Consider the following 18,181-nt stretch of genomic DNA (forward strand, 5'->3'; position numbering starts at 1 on the left):
ATGGGGCTGGAGCATCTCCCCTAGGAAGGAAGGTTACAACAGCTGGGATTGTTCAATGTGGGGAAAAAAGGAGGCTCAAGGGAGACAGGGTAGAAGTGCACGAAATCATGCCTGGTGTGGAGAATCTGGATAGGGAGAAGGTTTTCTCACTCTCACAAAATAATAGAACTCAAGGGGGTCATCCCATGAAGCTGATGGGTGTAAGATCCAGGACAATTAAAAAGAAGACCTTCTTCACACAACGCAGAGTTAAATTATGGAATTCACTACCACAAGATGTAGCGATGGCGACCAATTTGGATGGCTTTAAAAGGGGGTTGGACAAATTCCTGGAGGCGAAGGCTATCCCTGGCTACTAGTCCTGATGGTTGGGTGCTACCTCCAGTATTCGAGGCAGTAAGCCTGTGTGCACCAGTTGCTGGGGACCACGGGCGGGAGGGTGCTGTTGCACCATCTCCTGCTTTATTGGTCCCTGGTTGACGGTTGGCTGGCAACTGTGGGAACAGAGTGCTGGACTAGATGGACCCTCAGTCTGATACAGCAGGGCACTTCTTATATAAGAAGCACATCACATTGACTCTCTAATAAGGAAAAGTGACTTAAGGCAGGGATGGGCGGACCAACATTCTTGACCACTGGCCATACTGGCAGGGACTACTGGGAGCTGAAGTTCAAAACCTCTGGAGAACTAGGATGCTTCCAGATGGAGGCCTCCTAGTGCTACCAGATGGGAAGGCACTGAGCAGCTATTCTGTCTTTTTCACTTGTATGGGTTTTCTGCCAATAGGGGGAATAGTGGAAGAAGCAGTAAGAAAACACAGGAGAGTTACAAACAGAAGACAACCACATTTGAACCCCCCTGTAAAATCCCATGAATGAGGCACGACAATCCCATAAATGAGGGAGGACGTATGCATGATAGAAAAAGTCCTACTTGTATAGGGTTACACCCTAAAGTTCTTACTGCCTTAGGAATAACTAAGACTTAGGAGACATAAGGAGTAACTTAGGAGTAACTGAGCCCCAGGAGACGTAAGGAGTAACTTAGGAGTAACTAAGCCTTTGGAGGAGTAATTAAGGCCCTTTCTACACTTAAAGGTTATCCCAGGAAAATGGAGGGATCATCCCTGCCTGCTCCTGGGATCTCTTGTGTGTCATTTGCATGCACAGGGATGATCCTGGGACGATCCCTGGAAAAAAGGCAGGTGTAGAAACGGCCTAAGTCTCAGGAGACGTAATTCAGCCTTTTAAAATGGGGGGAAGGGTGCACAAAAATTGGGAAACCACCAAAATATCAGTTGTTTGGTAAAAGGGGGAGGGGTGCACGGGGAAAAGGACGTGGTCATTTGGGGACCACAGGAGGGCAGGATTTGGTCCCCGGGTCTGAGGTTACCCATGCCTAAGATAGACCTTATTTGCTAAAAAAAAAAAAAAGCCATCAAGGGAGTGTACAACAGTTTAAAACAATTTTGTATACTTTTTTAACGTTTACTGTTTTTAACTTTTGTAAACCGCCCAGAGAGCTTCAGCTATGGGGCGGGATATAAACGTAATAAATAAACTCTGTACAGCACCATGTACATTGATGGTGCTATATAAATAAATAATAATAATAATAAACAAACAAATAAATAAATAAATAAAACGAAAACCAAGTAGGCTTCATTGGCAGCCTTAATCTCAAAAGAAGGGGCACCCGGGAAATTCAGGAGTCCCCTACTTAATGGTTCGGAGACCCCCTGTTTAAACAACACGGTTGTTCCCACCAGCTCCTAGAGAAAGCCTCACCTGGCAGGCGCCACAGAAGCTAATAGAATGGTGTTTGCTAACAAGACCCAGAAGGCAAGCAAGGAGACATATGAGAGAGAGAGAGAGAGAGAGAGAGAGAGAGAGAGGCCTCCCTAAGTCCCCGTTTAGGGTCCTGTCAAATCCATCAAGGCATCACATTCCCCAACACAAGACAGTGTTTGCTAAACACAGCTAGGACTGAAGCTAATGCAATTTGGCAGCGGCAGCCACAGCGAGTTCCATCGCCAAGATCTGTTGTGGCTGCACTGGTTTCCCCGGCGGAGAAAGAAAAGAGAATGCAAAGGAAGGAGAAAACGGCGACCCAGCCTCACCTCTTGTTCCGAGAGCCCATCAATAATTTCTGACACCTCGTGTTCGCTGCGTGCCGCAGACATGGAGAGGCCACTGCCCCTCTGTCCTACCCTGCTGGGAAACGGCAGAGAAAAGCGCTGAAAAATTTATGCTCCATTTTGCACTTGGCATCGCATCTTCCAACAATTGCCGGGGCCGCTTGCGTGCGATGGAGCGCCACGCGGGAGGAGGGGAGGCCAGCGCTGGGAAAGGTGGAGTGGCAGCAGCAGAACGTGTGCGTGCGTGTTGTGTGTATGCGTTTTGGAGGTGGGTGGGGGGGAATATGGCACCTTCCTGACGCTCTAGCCAAAGAGGCAGCTGCCATGCAAAGAAACCCACAGCAGAGGGCTGGTTTCTCTGACCATTTCCACCACCGTAAGATGACATTTTTGGTGCGCCGACTGGTCTTGCGAATGCTGCAATATGCGGCAAGATCCAAGTTGTTCCAAGTGATGCCACTGGAGGGAAGCGGAGTGGGCGAAGGAGGCAGCACATGCGTGGAAGGCAATCCGGATTGTGCTGACTGGCCTGGGTAGGCTTGGCAACGGAGACTACTGCTGTATGGATGTTCTAAACCAGTGATGGCCAAATTTCTAAGCATGAAAGGGCTGGAGCAGATCCTCTTTGGCCAAGGTGCTTGAGGGCTATACTATGCCTGGCCATGGCATCACTGCCTAGCTTGGGGGTGCAGGGAAGTATAAAGTCAGGGCGGAAGTGCTCCATCTTTCTCTTCCAAAAAGCTTCAACAACAGCACAACTGCCTCCTTGTTCAAGCCTACCAAACTCTCATGCATGCTCAGAGTAAGCAGTTATGCTGGGGGGTGGGTGGGGGGACGGGACGGGACGGAACGGACAGCAGAAGGAAGCCAAAGCAATGTCACCCTTCTGGAAACTGGTCTGAAGCAGCACCTGAGATACTTCCACCCTCGTGTGGTCATTCTGAATTTGGTGGGGCACTTGTTATGAGTTGCAGGGCTGGACAAACTAACGTTGTAGTTCTAAGGCTGCCCAGAACATGGCTCACATTGGCATCCCCGATCTAAATGGCCCTTTGGGTTTCTCCCAGTCCTAAGATTATGAGGTCAGGCAGGAACAGAAAAATAGAGGCCACCATATTCAGGACACAGGGGAGGTTTTGTCAGTATGGGGCAGAGATATTTGCATTCTGCTTAAGGCAGAGAAACAACCGAGACCACTGTCTTCATGATGGCTGGGGGAAGGACTTAGCTGGAGGGCAAGGCTGATGAGACTGGTCTTGCTTGGAGGCCAAAATGTGTCCCTTTTAGCACAAGGCACTCTGCTCCACCAGAAACTGCCATTCCACCACCAAAGACCCAGAGCCTCCATGCGCTCCTGCCAACCTGGCTCCCTCCCCTCTGAACCTGCCTCCACTAACCTCTGCATGCGCTCCTGCAATTCCCTCTGCTTCCGGATCTCCGGAAACTGTTTCTCATAATATTCGCGTACTTTGCTCTCCTTGGCTCGGCGTCGGGGGTTGTTTTCGATGCGCTCCACTTTCTTCTCCCAGGCTTCCATCAGCTGGTCATAGCGCTGGCAGAATTTCTGTTCCTGAAGAAGTGAAGTTTCAGGGGAAGAAGGGGAAAAAAAGAGAGGGGTGGGGAGAGAGAGGGAGAAATCAAGAAATGGTTCCTTGAAAGCCAATTTCAAATTCCTTCTCAGGTTTAAGTAGCAGTGAGGTTTCAGAGGGGAATTAATAGAAGTCTCTCTCGGGGCAAACTCCCATGATCAAAACTTGCCCATGAAAGAATACGGCTAGGTAGATCTGGGCACAAGTTGAACTTGTCACGCAGCTATCACACCACGCACCCTGGCTTATCGTGTGGGCATTAATGATGGGAGGCTGCTGTAGGGTGTTAATGAGACGTACTGGCAAGGAACAGACCCTAGGCATTGAGTGATCAGCTGCAGGTGGCAATTACCACGAAATAATGATGCCCCATGTACATTCCCTACATTCCGCACACCGAATGGCATGTCTTGAATTCTATGCCTTGATCTAGGAACGACAGGGAGGATAGTTGTGGCTAAGTGCTATTCCAAAGAAATCAGTGCTGTCGCCCAAAAGGCATTATCCAATTAAAAGTGCAAAGGTTCGCATATGAATCAAAGAAACATGCCTCTTCTAAGATGGCACTTGCCATCTTCAGTACACTAAGAGTAATTAACCTTTTAAAAATGGTGTTTGCCCAATTAATTGCGGATTCCCTTTTAGTTTACTTACTTTAGTTTAATTAATTGGCTAGATTAACTGATTCTTTTTTTAGAAAAATAATCCACTAAAATTCATTTAATTTGACAGCATTTTTAAAAAGGTATTATTATTGATGCTATTATTATTATTATTATTATTATTATTATTTCCTATCCGGTGAAATTTTAGAATGGTTTTAGGATGTTTTAATCATGTATACTATGTTTTTAATCAGTTTTTATGTGTTTTACATTCACTGTTGTTCCCTGCCTTGATCCAAGTGGAGAAGCGGGTAAGAAATAAATTATTATTATTATTATTATTATTATTATTATTATTATTATTAATCAAATGCTTATAAAACTGCATAAAGCTTCTTCCCTCAGAAATATTGCTTCTATTGATACACAAATGTAATCAGGAGAATGACCAACTAAAATTTCTGGTTAAGCATTTATTTATTTTGGTTGCAGGATTACCTTTCCGTCTATAATAAAAAGGAATCTGGGGCACAATTCTATGCATGTTCAGCCAGAAAGAGTCCTGCAACTCCCAGTATTCCCTCACTAGCCATGCTGGTGGAGAAATGCTAGGAACTGCAGGTCTTTTTTCAGTTTAAACATGCACAGGATTGCATCCTTAATTAATTAATCCAACCGATTAACAGTTGAAGCCCCAAAATGAATGCTTCCGAGATAAGGAAGGAGACAACATGCCAGAGTTTTGAAGCTGGGTTCTGGGTAATTCAGAAGGTGATCACGGCGGGGATCTTAAGGAGAAGGTCCATCAAGGTGGACAAGCATCCTAGCCTGTGTCTGCCATTTCTGAGACCTCCCTACAATGTGGAGCTGAAGGAACGTATTGGGGATGTGACTGACGACACACGCTCAGTTTATGAGGCCCCACACAGGCTCAGCTACACTCCTGTATGAACTAAGTATGCCACTAGGACCCATCTTCAACATGCCTGGGTTCGGAGGAAGATGCACAGGGCTTTCTCAGCAGACAAACTGATGTGGCAAAAGTTTTCCGAAAAGCACTGCAGTTGAAACACACACGTACGCACAACGAAAACGGGGACACCTGCTATTTCTTCAGAAATGCAGTGAAAGAAAAGTTTCTCAAGTCGATAACATTTACCGCACGCAGACTCCCAAAGAAGCATAGGAATATGACTCAGGATGCAAGAAGCATTCTTGCGGGGGCTGAAGCCAACAGTCTGAGACGAAGGCGGGCGCACATTAAAAACATCCGAATTATGACCTGGCAAGCTTCCATGCTCCGGGGAAAAGTCCGAAGGGACGAACTGAGAACATTCAGAGGGGACCTAATCTTCTTAGGGTTCCCTGGAATCACTCCGGTCTATTATATACTACAAGCAAGGCCGAAGTTCTACAGCTTAAGAAAAGTGTGGAAAATTCATCTAGTGAGAAGGCCACAGCTATTTCCTGTCAGGCTTGGACCCCTGGGATCGATCAACCCTAGGAACACAGGGAGCTGCCTTCTGCTGAGTCAGACCATTGGTCCATTTAGACCAGCTTTGGCGACACTGACTGATGGTGGTTCTCCAGGATTTCGGGCAGGATCCCCCCCCCCCCCGGCTTGCCCTACCTAGAGAAACTTTTATTGCACTCTCACCCTGGCTTATTCATAGAATTTCACAGGGAGTCCGGACTTCTGTCACCTTCCATTTGCAACCTTCCCAGGTTTCCCTGCCACTTCTTGTCATTGTCACTTCTCATTGTCAGCGCTAGGAGCCCTCCATCTGGAACCAGGTGGGCAGGTCTGCCCAGTCCAAACCTGTAACCAGCACTGCTGGGTGATACATTCTCCACTGGTTCACAATGGTGATTCAGACCACAACGTCTGCTTTGGGAAGAGGGAGGGCTCCTTCTGTACTTTGCAAAAGAACTCGCCCCTTTTCCCTTCCAGCTACAGCCCAGTGGCTTCTGAAGCTTCCCCGAACAAGATCTAAAACCAGACAAGAACAAAGCGCCGCTCGGCTCCAGCTGTGTCTGATGCTAAGCCAAGAGGGGAAACAAAACGGGATTGAAGTTCAAGCTCCCCATTAATCCAGCTGAGGATTCGGCCGCTTTAGATTCCGTTTAGCTGGCCACCTCGAAACACTGAGCATCCATCTGGCAAGAAGAACGCTCCAGCCAGACGTCATTTTTTCTGCTCTGTTCATTAGCTACACTGTGAGCTTTTCGTCCTTTTAGTGGGATGGTATCAAAAACACTTCCAAAGAGCTTTGGAAGGAGTGGCAGGGCGTGGAACGGACCTGAGATACCAGTCTGTCCCAAACACTCAACATACCGCCATGATTCTGCCAGTACTAAACCGTGTTGTAAACCGCCCAGAGAGCTTCGGCTGTGGGGCGGTATATAAATGTAATTAAATAAATAAATAAATAAATAAATACTATTAGGCTCCGTCAGAAGAAGGGCACAAGGACCTGTCCAGAGCCATGGACCATGGCACGCCAATGTATGCCAGGTGGGTGCAGAGAAGCTGGAAGCAGAAGGAGCTCAAAACAGGTAGGAGCTGGATTCTGAACAGCAGCAGGCAGAAGGTCCTGCTCTACTGATAAGTCAAGGACAGAAGGACCGGGTTCCTCATATTTACACCAGGCCTTGCCAAACCAATGGCTTCCTGCTGCATGTCCAGCACAGGGGGCCGATACTGTACAGCCTGGGTTCCCTCCTGAGCCTGGAGGGGGCTTCTGAAGCCTGAATACACACAGTCCCAAATAGTTCACCAGGGCACCCCACAAGCTAGCGTTGCAAAGAAAAACAAAGAAACACAATCTCTTGCACATCCTGTTGGTCTTCTGGCAAACACCTATTGAGCAACACCTTCCCCCATCCTTGGCCACACCCCTTCTTTAAAGGACATACATCACAGCCAATGGGAGGGCAACCTCGCCTCATACCTTGGCCTGAAAAGGGACAGCTGGAGGGAGCTTATTTCACCCTTCCCATTCGGGAAGAACATGTATAACAACTTTGAGACTACAAAATTGGTGCCTGAATTTTGTTGTGTTTTCCTCCGCCTTTTCAATCCCTTTTCCTTTTGCGTTGTGTCCATGAAGATTGTAAGCTTGAAGGCAGGGACTGTCTTATTATTAATCCCTGAGAGCGACTCTTGGGGAGTCTTTTACGGCTGAAGAGAGAGGCAGGTATGCTACAAATAAATGAACTAACAAACCACTTAACTGGAATCTTAACGTTTTCACGCTAGAGAGATGCAGCCAATCTCTGGGCTGGCTATTTCAAAGAGGAAAACTTTTCTCTGTCCTTCCATTTTCCCTTTCCCCTCACACTCTTTCCTGTGGTCCACCCCCCCCCCCAAACGCTCTTGTGGCAGCTGTCCAATTCTAGGCTCCCTGGGGCTTAGTACCATATTAAGGCTCCAACCTGTTTCTTTCCTAGGGCCTTCTCTTTCCCCCCATCAATAAACCCTGCGGTGATGAAGCAGCAGAAGGAAAATCTCTAGATGTTTGAGACTTCAACTCCTATAAGCCCCTGCCATCGTGGCCAATGGTCAGGCATCCTAGGGTTCTACCTTAGGTTCACTGCTGGTGTAGGCCAGTGATCTTTCAACTAGCCCAGACCTGAGACCCACCTCGGACTCCTAATCTGCAACGTGGGACCCACTTTCACAACTGCCCAACATGGTGGCAACAGCTTTGCCGCGACCCACCTGGACTGACCCACTTTTGGGTCACGACTCACCGGTTGAAGACCACCAGTGTAAGCAATACTGAGCTTGGTGGGTAAATGGCCTGATTTGATGCAAGCCATCTTCCGATGTTCCTTCCTAAGGATCTACATACATGCATTGTGGGCGGAACACGTAGCTCCATCTAGGGTTTTAAAAAAGGGGGGAAGGAAGCCCACAGTAACGAACAAGGGTGTCACTTACCCACTGTTTACGGGCGTGATTTCTCCTCTTGAAATATAAAATCAGCTTCTTCCTCATTGCCTGGTTTCTGCAAAGGAGAAGAAAATGCAAGGTTTTGTAAAAGCCTGCACACAGCATTCGCTTGCTTGTTCACTCACTCACACACACAGACACACTCAATTTCAACCACCTCCGCTTCAAAGCCAGGTTTCACGACTGACCTCGAACCACAGTACTTTCAGAATAGCGGAGGTGGTTTCTGCTCAGGCTTTGCTGCCATTTAGCCTCAGTTCACAAAGTAATTTTTCATACTGAATGCTCGCCAGGCCATGAGCTTCAACAGGCAAATGTGGAAACGGTAACTTGCAAACTGGCAGCACACAGATGCCGCTTCTGTGGTGGCAATTTTGGACCCCAGTGCAGGTGTTTAAATGGCTGAAGCAGCTTATAGAGCAGCCTTCCTCAACCTGGGGCGCTCCAGATGTGTTGGACTACAACTCCCAGAATGCCCCAGCCGGCTGGCTGGGGCATTCTGGGAGATGCAGTCCAACACATCTGGAGCGCCCCAGGTTGAGGAAGGCGGTTATAGAGGTACCTCCTGGTATTTGCCCTGTGCAACTGCGCGCACACACACACACACACACACACTCTTTAATTCACAAGGAGAATACAATAAAAATGCCACCCCTATCGGGGGAAAAAAGATCAATCAAATAAGTAATAAATATTCACGTGGAGAAAAAGAAAAGAAAAGCTGGCCCTTTGGAAATTAATGATGTCCCGCAGTGCCCTCAAAGGTAAGTGGAGAAGTAAACTGAACGAAGTGTGAGTTGTTAGTTGAAGGAAGTTCTTTTTGCAAGGGATTATTAAGAGAAATGACTGTGCTACACTCTTAGATTTGTTTAAGAGTCGTTCCTGGAATCCTGGGAAATGAAGTTTGTTTATTTATTTATTTTGATGGAGAGGGGAATTAGGATTCTCTATCAGCATTCTCAGCAGACTATGATTCCCAGAAATATCTTTGGGAAACCAAGACTGTTATAAAACTGGTGCCAATTTGCAATGTAAACATGTCCATACATTTGGATGGGTTGAAAAAGAAACCTGACTACACTGTGAAAAGCACGGCCATCCATCTGCCTCCACGTGACCCAGACATCAGCCAACATCTCCTATGTAGACCTGTTAGACTACTACAATCCTCAGGGAAGGTCTTAATGTCCATCCCATGCCCTGCAGGGTCCCACCTGCAAGGTCTTCTCTGTGGTGGCCCCCTCCCTCTGGAATGACCTCCCCTTTGTGATGTGTCAGGCATTGATGATCATGCGCGTCTGATGATTATTAAAAAGCACGGCCATCCATCTGCCTCCACGCGACCCAGACATCAGCCAACACCTCCCATGTAGACCTGTTAGACTACTACAATCCTCAGGGAAGGTCTTACTGTCCATCCCATGCCCTGCAGGGTCCCACCTGCAAGGTCTTCTCTGTGGTGGCCCCCTCCCTCTGGAATGACCTCCCCTTTGTGATGTGTCAGGCATTGATGATCATGCGCGTCTGATGATTATTAAAAAGCACGGCCATCCATCTGCCTCCACGTGACCCAGACATCAGCCAACATCTCCTATGTAGACCTGTTAGACTACTACAATCCTCAGGGAAGGTCTTACTGTCCATCCCATGCCCTGCAGGGTCCCACCTGCAAGGTCTTCTCTGTGGTGGCCCCCTTCCTCTGGAATAACCTCCCCTTTGTGATGTGTCAGGCATTGATGATCATGTGCTTCTGATGATTATTAAAAACGTACTTGTTTACCCTAGCTTTTCCCAACCATTAACGATGTACTGTATTATAATTTGTTCCAAGCTGCTTTGTGATTTTTCAAATGGGAAGCAGTATATAAGTATTCTAAAACAAACAAACAAACAAAGAAAGAAATCCAGAGCCTGATGTGCCTTGAAGCAGATAAGTCGTGCAAGCCAGTCAAGTTATGTGCTGCGCCATCTCTTTAAAGTCCTTGTAACTTTGCTTAGCGGACGGGGTCCTGAAAGTCACCAGGCCTTGCATGGGGGCTATATAATTTCGCAGTTCAACTTTGGAGATCATCAAAGCAACATCTGCCTCCGCTGAGTCTGCTACTGCTTCAGCTGCCATGAAAAGATGAGCCTGCTCCATGGCTTCCTTTACGCCTTGCCTGAATAGGGACATTCCAGAATTCGCCGAATGTAGTTCTTTACAGGAAGTGACCAGGCTGGATTTCCTCCGGAAGGAAGGAAGCAAACCCCAAACGTGATTTCGGGCCCTTGTATAAAATAATAGCAAACGTCTCACTATGATCTCCGTCCCCTTTTTTAAAGTAACTACTTGGGGTGACAAGCGGACACCAAGTTCCCAAGCAATGACCGAGCTTGGTTATAAAGGCTTTGACGTAAAAAACAGAACTCGGGTTTTCAAAGGTAACACTTAGCAGGTGGCAGCCTCTTTCTTTTAAATGGAAATTGGCCGCTAACCCTATATAAATTAGAAACACACATTTGTGCTGCACAGGTAAGCCACATGTAAAAGCAAAGCAAAAGCCTTCTGTGGCTAGTTCAATTAAGCCCAGCCAGAATATCGGTGAAATAAAACCAGTGCTGAATTGCCAGGCTGGGGTTACCACGTCCCTCCAAAACAGACCAGAGCGCTTTATATGTGGTGTAATTTAAAACCAAAACACAAACACCACCCTTCTGATGCCGCTCAGAGTAAAATCTGCCCCTGCATCTGAAACAAATCCCATAATGATCCATGAGAAGAGCTCCACTGGATCAGACCACAGGCCCTGAGAGGTTAGCCAGGTGCCCTACTTTACAGAAGACAGTCCTCTATTTTGGAGAGCGGGCAGAGAGCAGCCTTCTATTTGAAGACGTCTACCATTTTTCTTTTGAAAAGGTAGCCAGAACAAGTCTGACTTAAAGTCAACCATAAGGAGGGAGAACAGGCAGGAACCTTGACGTTTCCCATTCAAAGTTAGCACCCAGGCACGTACGGGACACCTGGTCAGCCTCCATATTGGTATACTGGTATATGGTGAGATGCACTGCATTTCTCTTTGAATTATAGAAACTATTTCTGAATTTGCACCTCAAGGTACATATGCAAATGCCATGCAAATTGATGTCCTCCTTTTGGGGGGATGGCTCTCCTCTTTCTTGGCAATGGCTACCCTGTAGGCCCATCTTGCCCAGCATTCTGTTCCCAGCCAACCAGGTGCATATGAGAAACCCGCAAGCACGATACGACGGCCAAAGGTCCCTCCTACAGTCCTTCCCCAGCACCTGGCATTCAGAAAGCATGTTGCTTCTGATACAGGAGGTAAAATACAGACATCATGACTAGGAGCCATCTCCTAACAATTGCTTTAACTCAACGTAAATGTTCCTAATCCCCTTTTAAAGCCATCCAAGTTTTTTTTAAAAAAATGTAACATCTAGCTTGCTTTTTATTTTAAATGGATGTTTCTAGACTTCAGGATGGGAGGAAAAAGCAAGCTTTGAAAAACACGGGAGTTAGTATCAGCCGAGGGCCAACAAGGTATGCGTCTCATGCTACTTCAGTCTTGCTCAACCTGGTAGCCTCCAGATGTACTGGACTGCAACTCCCATCATGCTGGCTGGGAGTGAAGGGAGTTGCAGGATGAGCAAGGCTGTGCTACGATATGTCTCTGCCCCAGGAATTGCAAACAGAAATCCCACAAATCAAGGGATTAAACCGTTTTCCGTGTAACCCAGCCTAGTGTTCTCCAGATGTGCTGCAGAACAATCCCCGTTGCCCCATGCCAGCTGGGGATGATGGAAGTTGGTAGTCCAACATGTCTGAAAGGCACCAGGTTGGGGGAAGCGGCTGCATTTCACGTAACGGAGTAGCTGGTAGTAAAGAGCGGTTTCATCCGTTTCGTCGTCATCAAAGAGGGTGGTAAAGCGTTTGAGAATTATCTTTCCTGTGTGCTAAACAAAACACACAAAGGCTGCAGAGGTTGCATAAAAGCATTGCCTCCCACAGCTTAAAGCCCGGAGGTTAAAACACATTGCCATGACGGAGGGGCTCTAAAAGGGGGGAAGGGAGAGAAAGGTGTTAGGAGCAACGGACACCCTCCCAGGAGACAAGCCTTCTCCTTTCTGGGCAAGATCGCAGAGCTAATCAATAGCCATCGCTTTCAAAAGCAGACAAGAGAGGCCTTGAGCACTGCCGGATGAATCCAAGAGTGACAGACGCCCCCTGGGAGCTGCCTGTACCCCGAGACTCCAGACTCATCAAGAGGGCTGCTGAAGTTTTGCTGGACCTCGAGAAGATGAGTCCAGAGGGGTGGGGGAATCCTGGGTCGCTCTCTGCGTAAGGAAAGCCGGCGAAGGGTTTCGAAAGTGACAGCGCAGTTGCAGTGAGTGGCGCTGTCCCGGTTCCTTTTATGCCATCCCTCCCACCTCGGTCTTGAAAAACCTGCAGATCCCACACTCTGTTTCAAAAGGCCCGTGTGATCTCGGCGCGTGTCGGCCTGCTTCACAGCCGCTCTTTGCTACGTGCCGCGGCTGTTACTTAGAAACCATTTGCAAGGAGGTTAAACCGGGCCACGAATTGCAGGAAGCACATGTCGTGTTCCCGGGGGCATAGCAAAGCAAGCAAGCGGGGCTGCAGGATTTGTACAGCACTGCCTGCATAAGGTAGATCTCTCTCTCTCTCTCTCTCTCTCTCTCTCTCTCTCTCACACACACACACACACACACACACACACACACACACACACCAACCAGCGGGAGAGGCACACGGCGCTTGCAAACAGCACTTTAGAAAGGTCAGGACTACAACACGCCTTCACCTCCCCAGCAGCAAACATCCAACTGTTTACATCGATTAAAAGGGAGGGGAAATCAGAGATGGCAGAAACATCAGGGAGCCTTAGAGGGAAGCAGAGCTAAGCACACAGAAACTCACCTTCGTAAACAAGGAGAAGGAGGGGGGGGTGTTGTTATTTTGCCCCTAATGAGCTCTTTAGAAAGCCGGGGGGGGGGGGGACGACACACACACACACACGGATACAGTCATAGGAAAAAGCCGTATAAAAATAGCCCGAAAAGGATGCAGGCAGTCTGCCTCGTGGAAAGTCCTTTGCGTGGAAGGGCACTCGTGCAGCTTGGGGCCTGGTTTTAAGTAGACGTGGAGTTAAAATGGGCCTAAACCCCACTGAAGACCATTCACACAACTGACTCACTGCCTGGGTCCACACAACAAGCTCGCCCATGATGGTTTATTTTTCAGAACAAGCCACGATGGGTTAAGCGTGTCGTCTGTTGGACGTCCCTCCCCTTCCCCGGTGGGTTATTTCCCTCAAATAAGCCACCCTGAGAACCCGTGGTCTGCAGTAAGGATTATTTTAACTATGGCGGGTTAGCGTGTCATCCGCAGTGCCAGCGTGGGTTACGCAGTTTGCCTACAGGGCTGTTCGGCAAAAACGCTGCTGCCGCTCCTCTCCTCTCAAGCAACCTCTATTCCTGCCACAAAGGGAGCTGGGATACCTGCCCAGCTGGCCGGGAGGACTGTAGGAGTGGGTGAAATAAATTATTCTGTGTACCTTGTGTGCCTCATAATGTGATGGGAGCACCGGAGGTTGTTTGTGTAACCACCTACCCAGCACAGCTGGCCACCCACCATGGTTTAGCGTGACGTGTGATCCTTTGGCACAACGCCCATGTTATTTGCTGTATTTAATTATCCCTCTTATATACCTGTTCTTTCACCATAGAGCGTGATGATGTTCCCAGGTGATCTTCTATTATTAGTATGATTATTTAGTACCCTTTGCCCCATGGAGCTTACAGTCAAAAATTCAAAGGCAATAGTAGAAGGGGAGAGAATTTGGGGCAGGGAGGGGGGGAAAAGGAAGAATATACATTTACTTCATTTATATGTATCGGCGCTTTGTTACAGAGGAGTACGAGGATGGAAAGGTAATGCCAGGAACAGAGCAGCCAGGATCCTCCTATATATATATCTGGTCTGGCCAATCCAGAGGGTTCCTAGTGCCTGCCAATTGCAGGGGCCGATACAGCACACCTGTACTTAAAGGTGGTCTCTGAGACCTGGGTACGCACCGTTTGGGGCAGTGTTGAGGGTCGGTAGGGTTGGGCACTTGACGAGGGACCCCACTGACAAGAGCCCCCTGGACCTGCTCCGCCTCTTTACCATGGCAACCGGCATGTCCACCTACCTCTCGCTCTGATCCAGACAACGGTGAGGGCAAGAAGGAGGAGCAGTAGGTTTATTTATTTATTTATTTATTATTGCATTTATATCCTGCCTTTTCCCCTCCAAGGAACCCAAGGCGGCGTACATAATCCTCCTCTCCATTTTATCCTCACAACCACCACCCTGTGAGGTGGGTTGGGCTGAGAGAGCCTGTGACTGGCCCAAAGTCACCCAGTGGGTTTCCATGGCCGAGTGGGGGACTAGAACCCGGATCTCCCGACTCTCAGTCCAACACTTTAGCCACTACACCACACTGGCTGCTTGCTAGCTCACCGGCTCTCTGCCTGTCAAGCAAGCAAAGGGGAGCAATGACGAGGCAGAGCAGCTCATGATGACAGTGGCGAGGAAGCAGGCTGAGTAAGGAAGGGACCTATAGTTTGGGGCCCTCCAAAGCTGGAGCTGACACTGCTCTCAGTTCAAACCTCAAAGTCCTTACAGCTATGCAGAATATGTTTAAGTTCAAGGCAATAGCCAATACAAGTGAAATTGATCCCCTCAGTCAACTATTTTAAAAGCGTTGGAAAATTCCAAGGAATTACTGTGTTCCTGCTTAAGGGGAATGATTCCACCTTAACTCTCTTCGGGCGCATTTCCCGAGTTCCTGGAGGAAGGAGCCTGCAGAAAAAAGTTTGGCATTTGAATTCCCTGGCCTGGATCCATCTGAGTATCTCTGGCCTTCCTCCAAGGGGTTAACAGCTTGAGTGTATTGTATAAACGTACGCCTCGCGCGGATTAAAACCCCAAAAGCCGGGGAGTGGCAGGCGGGGGAAACAGAGAGATAAAGGCAGCCGAGATACAAGAGAGGCCCAGATTTCCTGAGAAGAAACCGGAGCCAAAAGAAAGACAAAAGCGGGTCTGTTAGGTGGTCAAAACCTTTATCGCAGGTATTACATTACACAGGAAGACTTTTGATTCATCTCAAAGCCAGGATCAACATTGACGGAGAGCTTGGCATGGTAAAGGACGAGAAGGGAACCCAGGGCGGCAAGTGGATCGGATGGTACAACTGGAACAGGAGTTGTGGGGGCGGCTGTGGGTAGAGGAGAAAAGCAATCTGCTCGCCTTCGCTCGCTCGGCCAGGTGATTCTGGGAAAGGGCTTGTGCAGGCGAGTTTGAATGAAATGAGGCAAACACACACACACACACCATGCCACACATAATGTTGCAGTGTGGAGTAGATTCAAGATTCCAGCGAGCCATGGCCTGTCCCAGGATACTCCATTCCAGCCTTCCTGAACCATCCTCCAGATGTGTAGGACTACAGTCCCCAACATCTCCCATGCCAGGACAGATGGAGGGCAGCAGGTTGGGGAAGGCGGCTCCATTCCAGTTCCGATTCCCATCCACCCCCAACCACTGTCAGTCGAAATTCCACGGCCGCTGAGCATGCTCCGTCCCTACTGGACTGTTTTAGGGAACTGTTTCACCCCCCTCTCCCCTGCAAAGATTTTTTGTACTTCTGCAAACATTGGGGTCCCCCCTCTAATTTATGCATTGTTCTGTTTTTAGTGGATTCATTTATTAGTATTATTAGTGGTGGTGATAGTAGTAGTAGAAGTAGTGTTAAAACTGCATTTCTGCACTGCTACTGATATTATCCTGGTTGTGTTTTTATATTTTATAGCATGTTTTTTTTTATATACTGTTGGTTCTATATTTTGAATGGCTTTAATTTGTGTGAACCGCCCAGAGAGCTTCGGCTATTGGACGGTATAAAAATGCAATAAATAAATAAATAATAAAATAGTATTCATTGGGATACCTTATAAAACCAGTTCCCTGGGCAAAACAATGACACAATAACATCTGCATTGTGCTGACCCATGCCAAGATCCACACACTGAGAGCCCTCCCCCACCCCCCCACCCCCCCAGGGGTAAAAACTGCAGTAGCAAATCAGGGGCACAGCCAGCAATCCAGCCCTTTGTGTCGGTTTTGTGTAGTTTACTCTGCCTCTGCTGACCATGGGGAGGACCAAAGAGCGGTATTAGGATCCTAAAGTCTGGTCCCCTACACACCGGAATCTGCTTGAAACACTCACTCACTCACTCACACCCCAGGGCTGTGAGTCAGAAGGGGGAAATGGTTACACAGGCCATTCTCGACAGGGGTTTGCCACGGCAGCCCGCGACCCTCCTTTGCTGGAGGTATTAGTGCAGCCTTCCTCAACCCGGGACGCTCCAGATGTGTTGGACTACAACTCCCAGAATGCCCCAGCCTGGCTGGGGCATTCTGGGAGATGCAGTCCAACACATCTGGAGCGCCCCGGGTTGAGGAAGGCTGTATTAGCGGATGCTGGAGGGCCCAGTAAGTGCAGCAGAGGGATAGAAAGACTCGTGGGCCACCAGGTTTGACCTCTGGGCCTGTTTGCCTTCCTGCCTGCAGCCACTGGCTAAAGGTTTTGGGTCTCCCTCGGACAAAGCCCACCTCCTCTCCTTCACCATGGTCGCCACTGCCCTATCCGCCTGGGCCCAATCCGCATCATGGCCTGGAAGGAGAGGACAGATGAACCAACAGGAACACCGAGGAGGAAGAGGGAGCAGATGGCATTGGGGGCAGACGTAGCTCCCCTACTGCAGGAGTCCCCAGTGCGGCAACCATGGGGACCCCTTCAAAAAGTCTTTGAAGTAAAAACTTTGGGAAAAGTTAGGGCAGTCTTCTTTCTTTGCCTTCCTAGCTTTGCTGTTTCAATCACAGAATCATAGAATAGCAGAGTTGGAAGGGGCCTACAAGGCCATCTAGTCCAACCCGCTGCTCAATGCAGGAATCCACCCTAAAGCATCCCTGACAGATGGTTGCCCAGCTGCCTCTTGAAGGTCTCTAGTGTGGGAGAGCCCACGACCTCCCTAGGGAACTGATTCCACCGTCACACTGCTCTAACAGTCATCTCTTTAGCTCACCGGTTCCTCCCCTTTTGCAGCCTTGCTTTCTCTCCTCTCTACCTTTTGTCATGCTTCTGCCCCTTTGCATGGATACTTCCCCGTCTCTCCCAGCTGTAGCCTCACTATTTCTCAAACCACCTCCCACCTCCTTAGCTCAGTTTTGACTTGCCAGCCAGGACAGCAGCCATGATGTGATTAGCGACATACCACGTGGGAGCCAATTCTGGTGGTGCCCACAGCAGTTCCTCAAATTCCCAAATGTGCCCATGGGTCTAAAAAGGCTGGGGATTCCTGCCCTACACAGCGTTTGAGATTTCAGCAAGCCTTATCCATACATTTCCAATTCTAGCTTTTCAGCCCTGAGGACTGGAAACTTGGCTAGCTGAGGAATTCTGGAAGTTATAGGACTTTTTTTCTGTCTAAACATGCACCCCTTAATTTTTTCATTGTTATATTTATTATGTTGGTTGCTATTTTATTGTTGTTGGGTTTTTTTATAGGATTGCATACCGCCCCAAGGGGCATCTGTCGGGGGGGAGGGGGCACAGTGTGAAATTAAATACATAAATTCCTGTTCTGAACATTTAAAGTGACTTCATGCAATTGGGCCCAGGAGGAAGTTAGGGGAGCAGAAGTGGTACATTGCATATAATTGGCAGGGGCGGGGAGATGCCACAGAGTCCTGCAATATGCTTTTCTAACATTTCAATAATTCATCCGAAGCTAATACTTCTTTGCAAACGCAAACACACACACACACACACACAC

The 18,181-nt window shown here is 48.4% G+C and overlaps 1 protein-coding gene across 6 annotated transcripts in view; it reads right to left on the reverse strand.

Annotated features, from left to right (window-relative positions):
* Positions 1 to 18,181, reverse strand: part of NCOR2 (nuclear receptor corepressor 2) — a 298,769-nt gene that overhangs the window by 133,593 nt on the left and 146,995 nt on the right. For 5 of the 6 annotated variants that reach the window (XM_063143815.1, XM_063143819.1, XM_063143814.1 and 2 more), the window contains exons 9-11: positions 8,276 to 8,342; positions 3,536 to 3,708; positions 2,121 to 2,214 (exon numbers count right to left, since the gene is read on the reverse strand). In XM_063143815.1, the coding sequence (XP_062999885.1) occupies positions 2,121 to 2,214; positions 3,536 to 3,708; positions 8,276 to 8,342 (334 nt within the window). The remainder of the gene's footprint in view (positions 1 to 2,120; positions 2,215 to 3,535; positions 3,709 to 8,275; positions 8,343 to 18,181) is intronic. The other variant, XM_063143816.1, reaches the window with a different exon arrangement.

Source organism: Elgaria multicarinata, chromosome 18, assembly GCF_023053635.1.
Source record: "Elgaria multicarinata webbii isolate HBS135686 ecotype San Diego chromosome 18, rElgMul1.1.pri, whole genome shotgun sequence".
Classification (NCBI taxonomy): domain Eukaryota; kingdom Metazoa; phylum Chordata; class Lepidosauria; order Squamata; family Anguidae; genus Elgaria; species Elgaria multicarinata.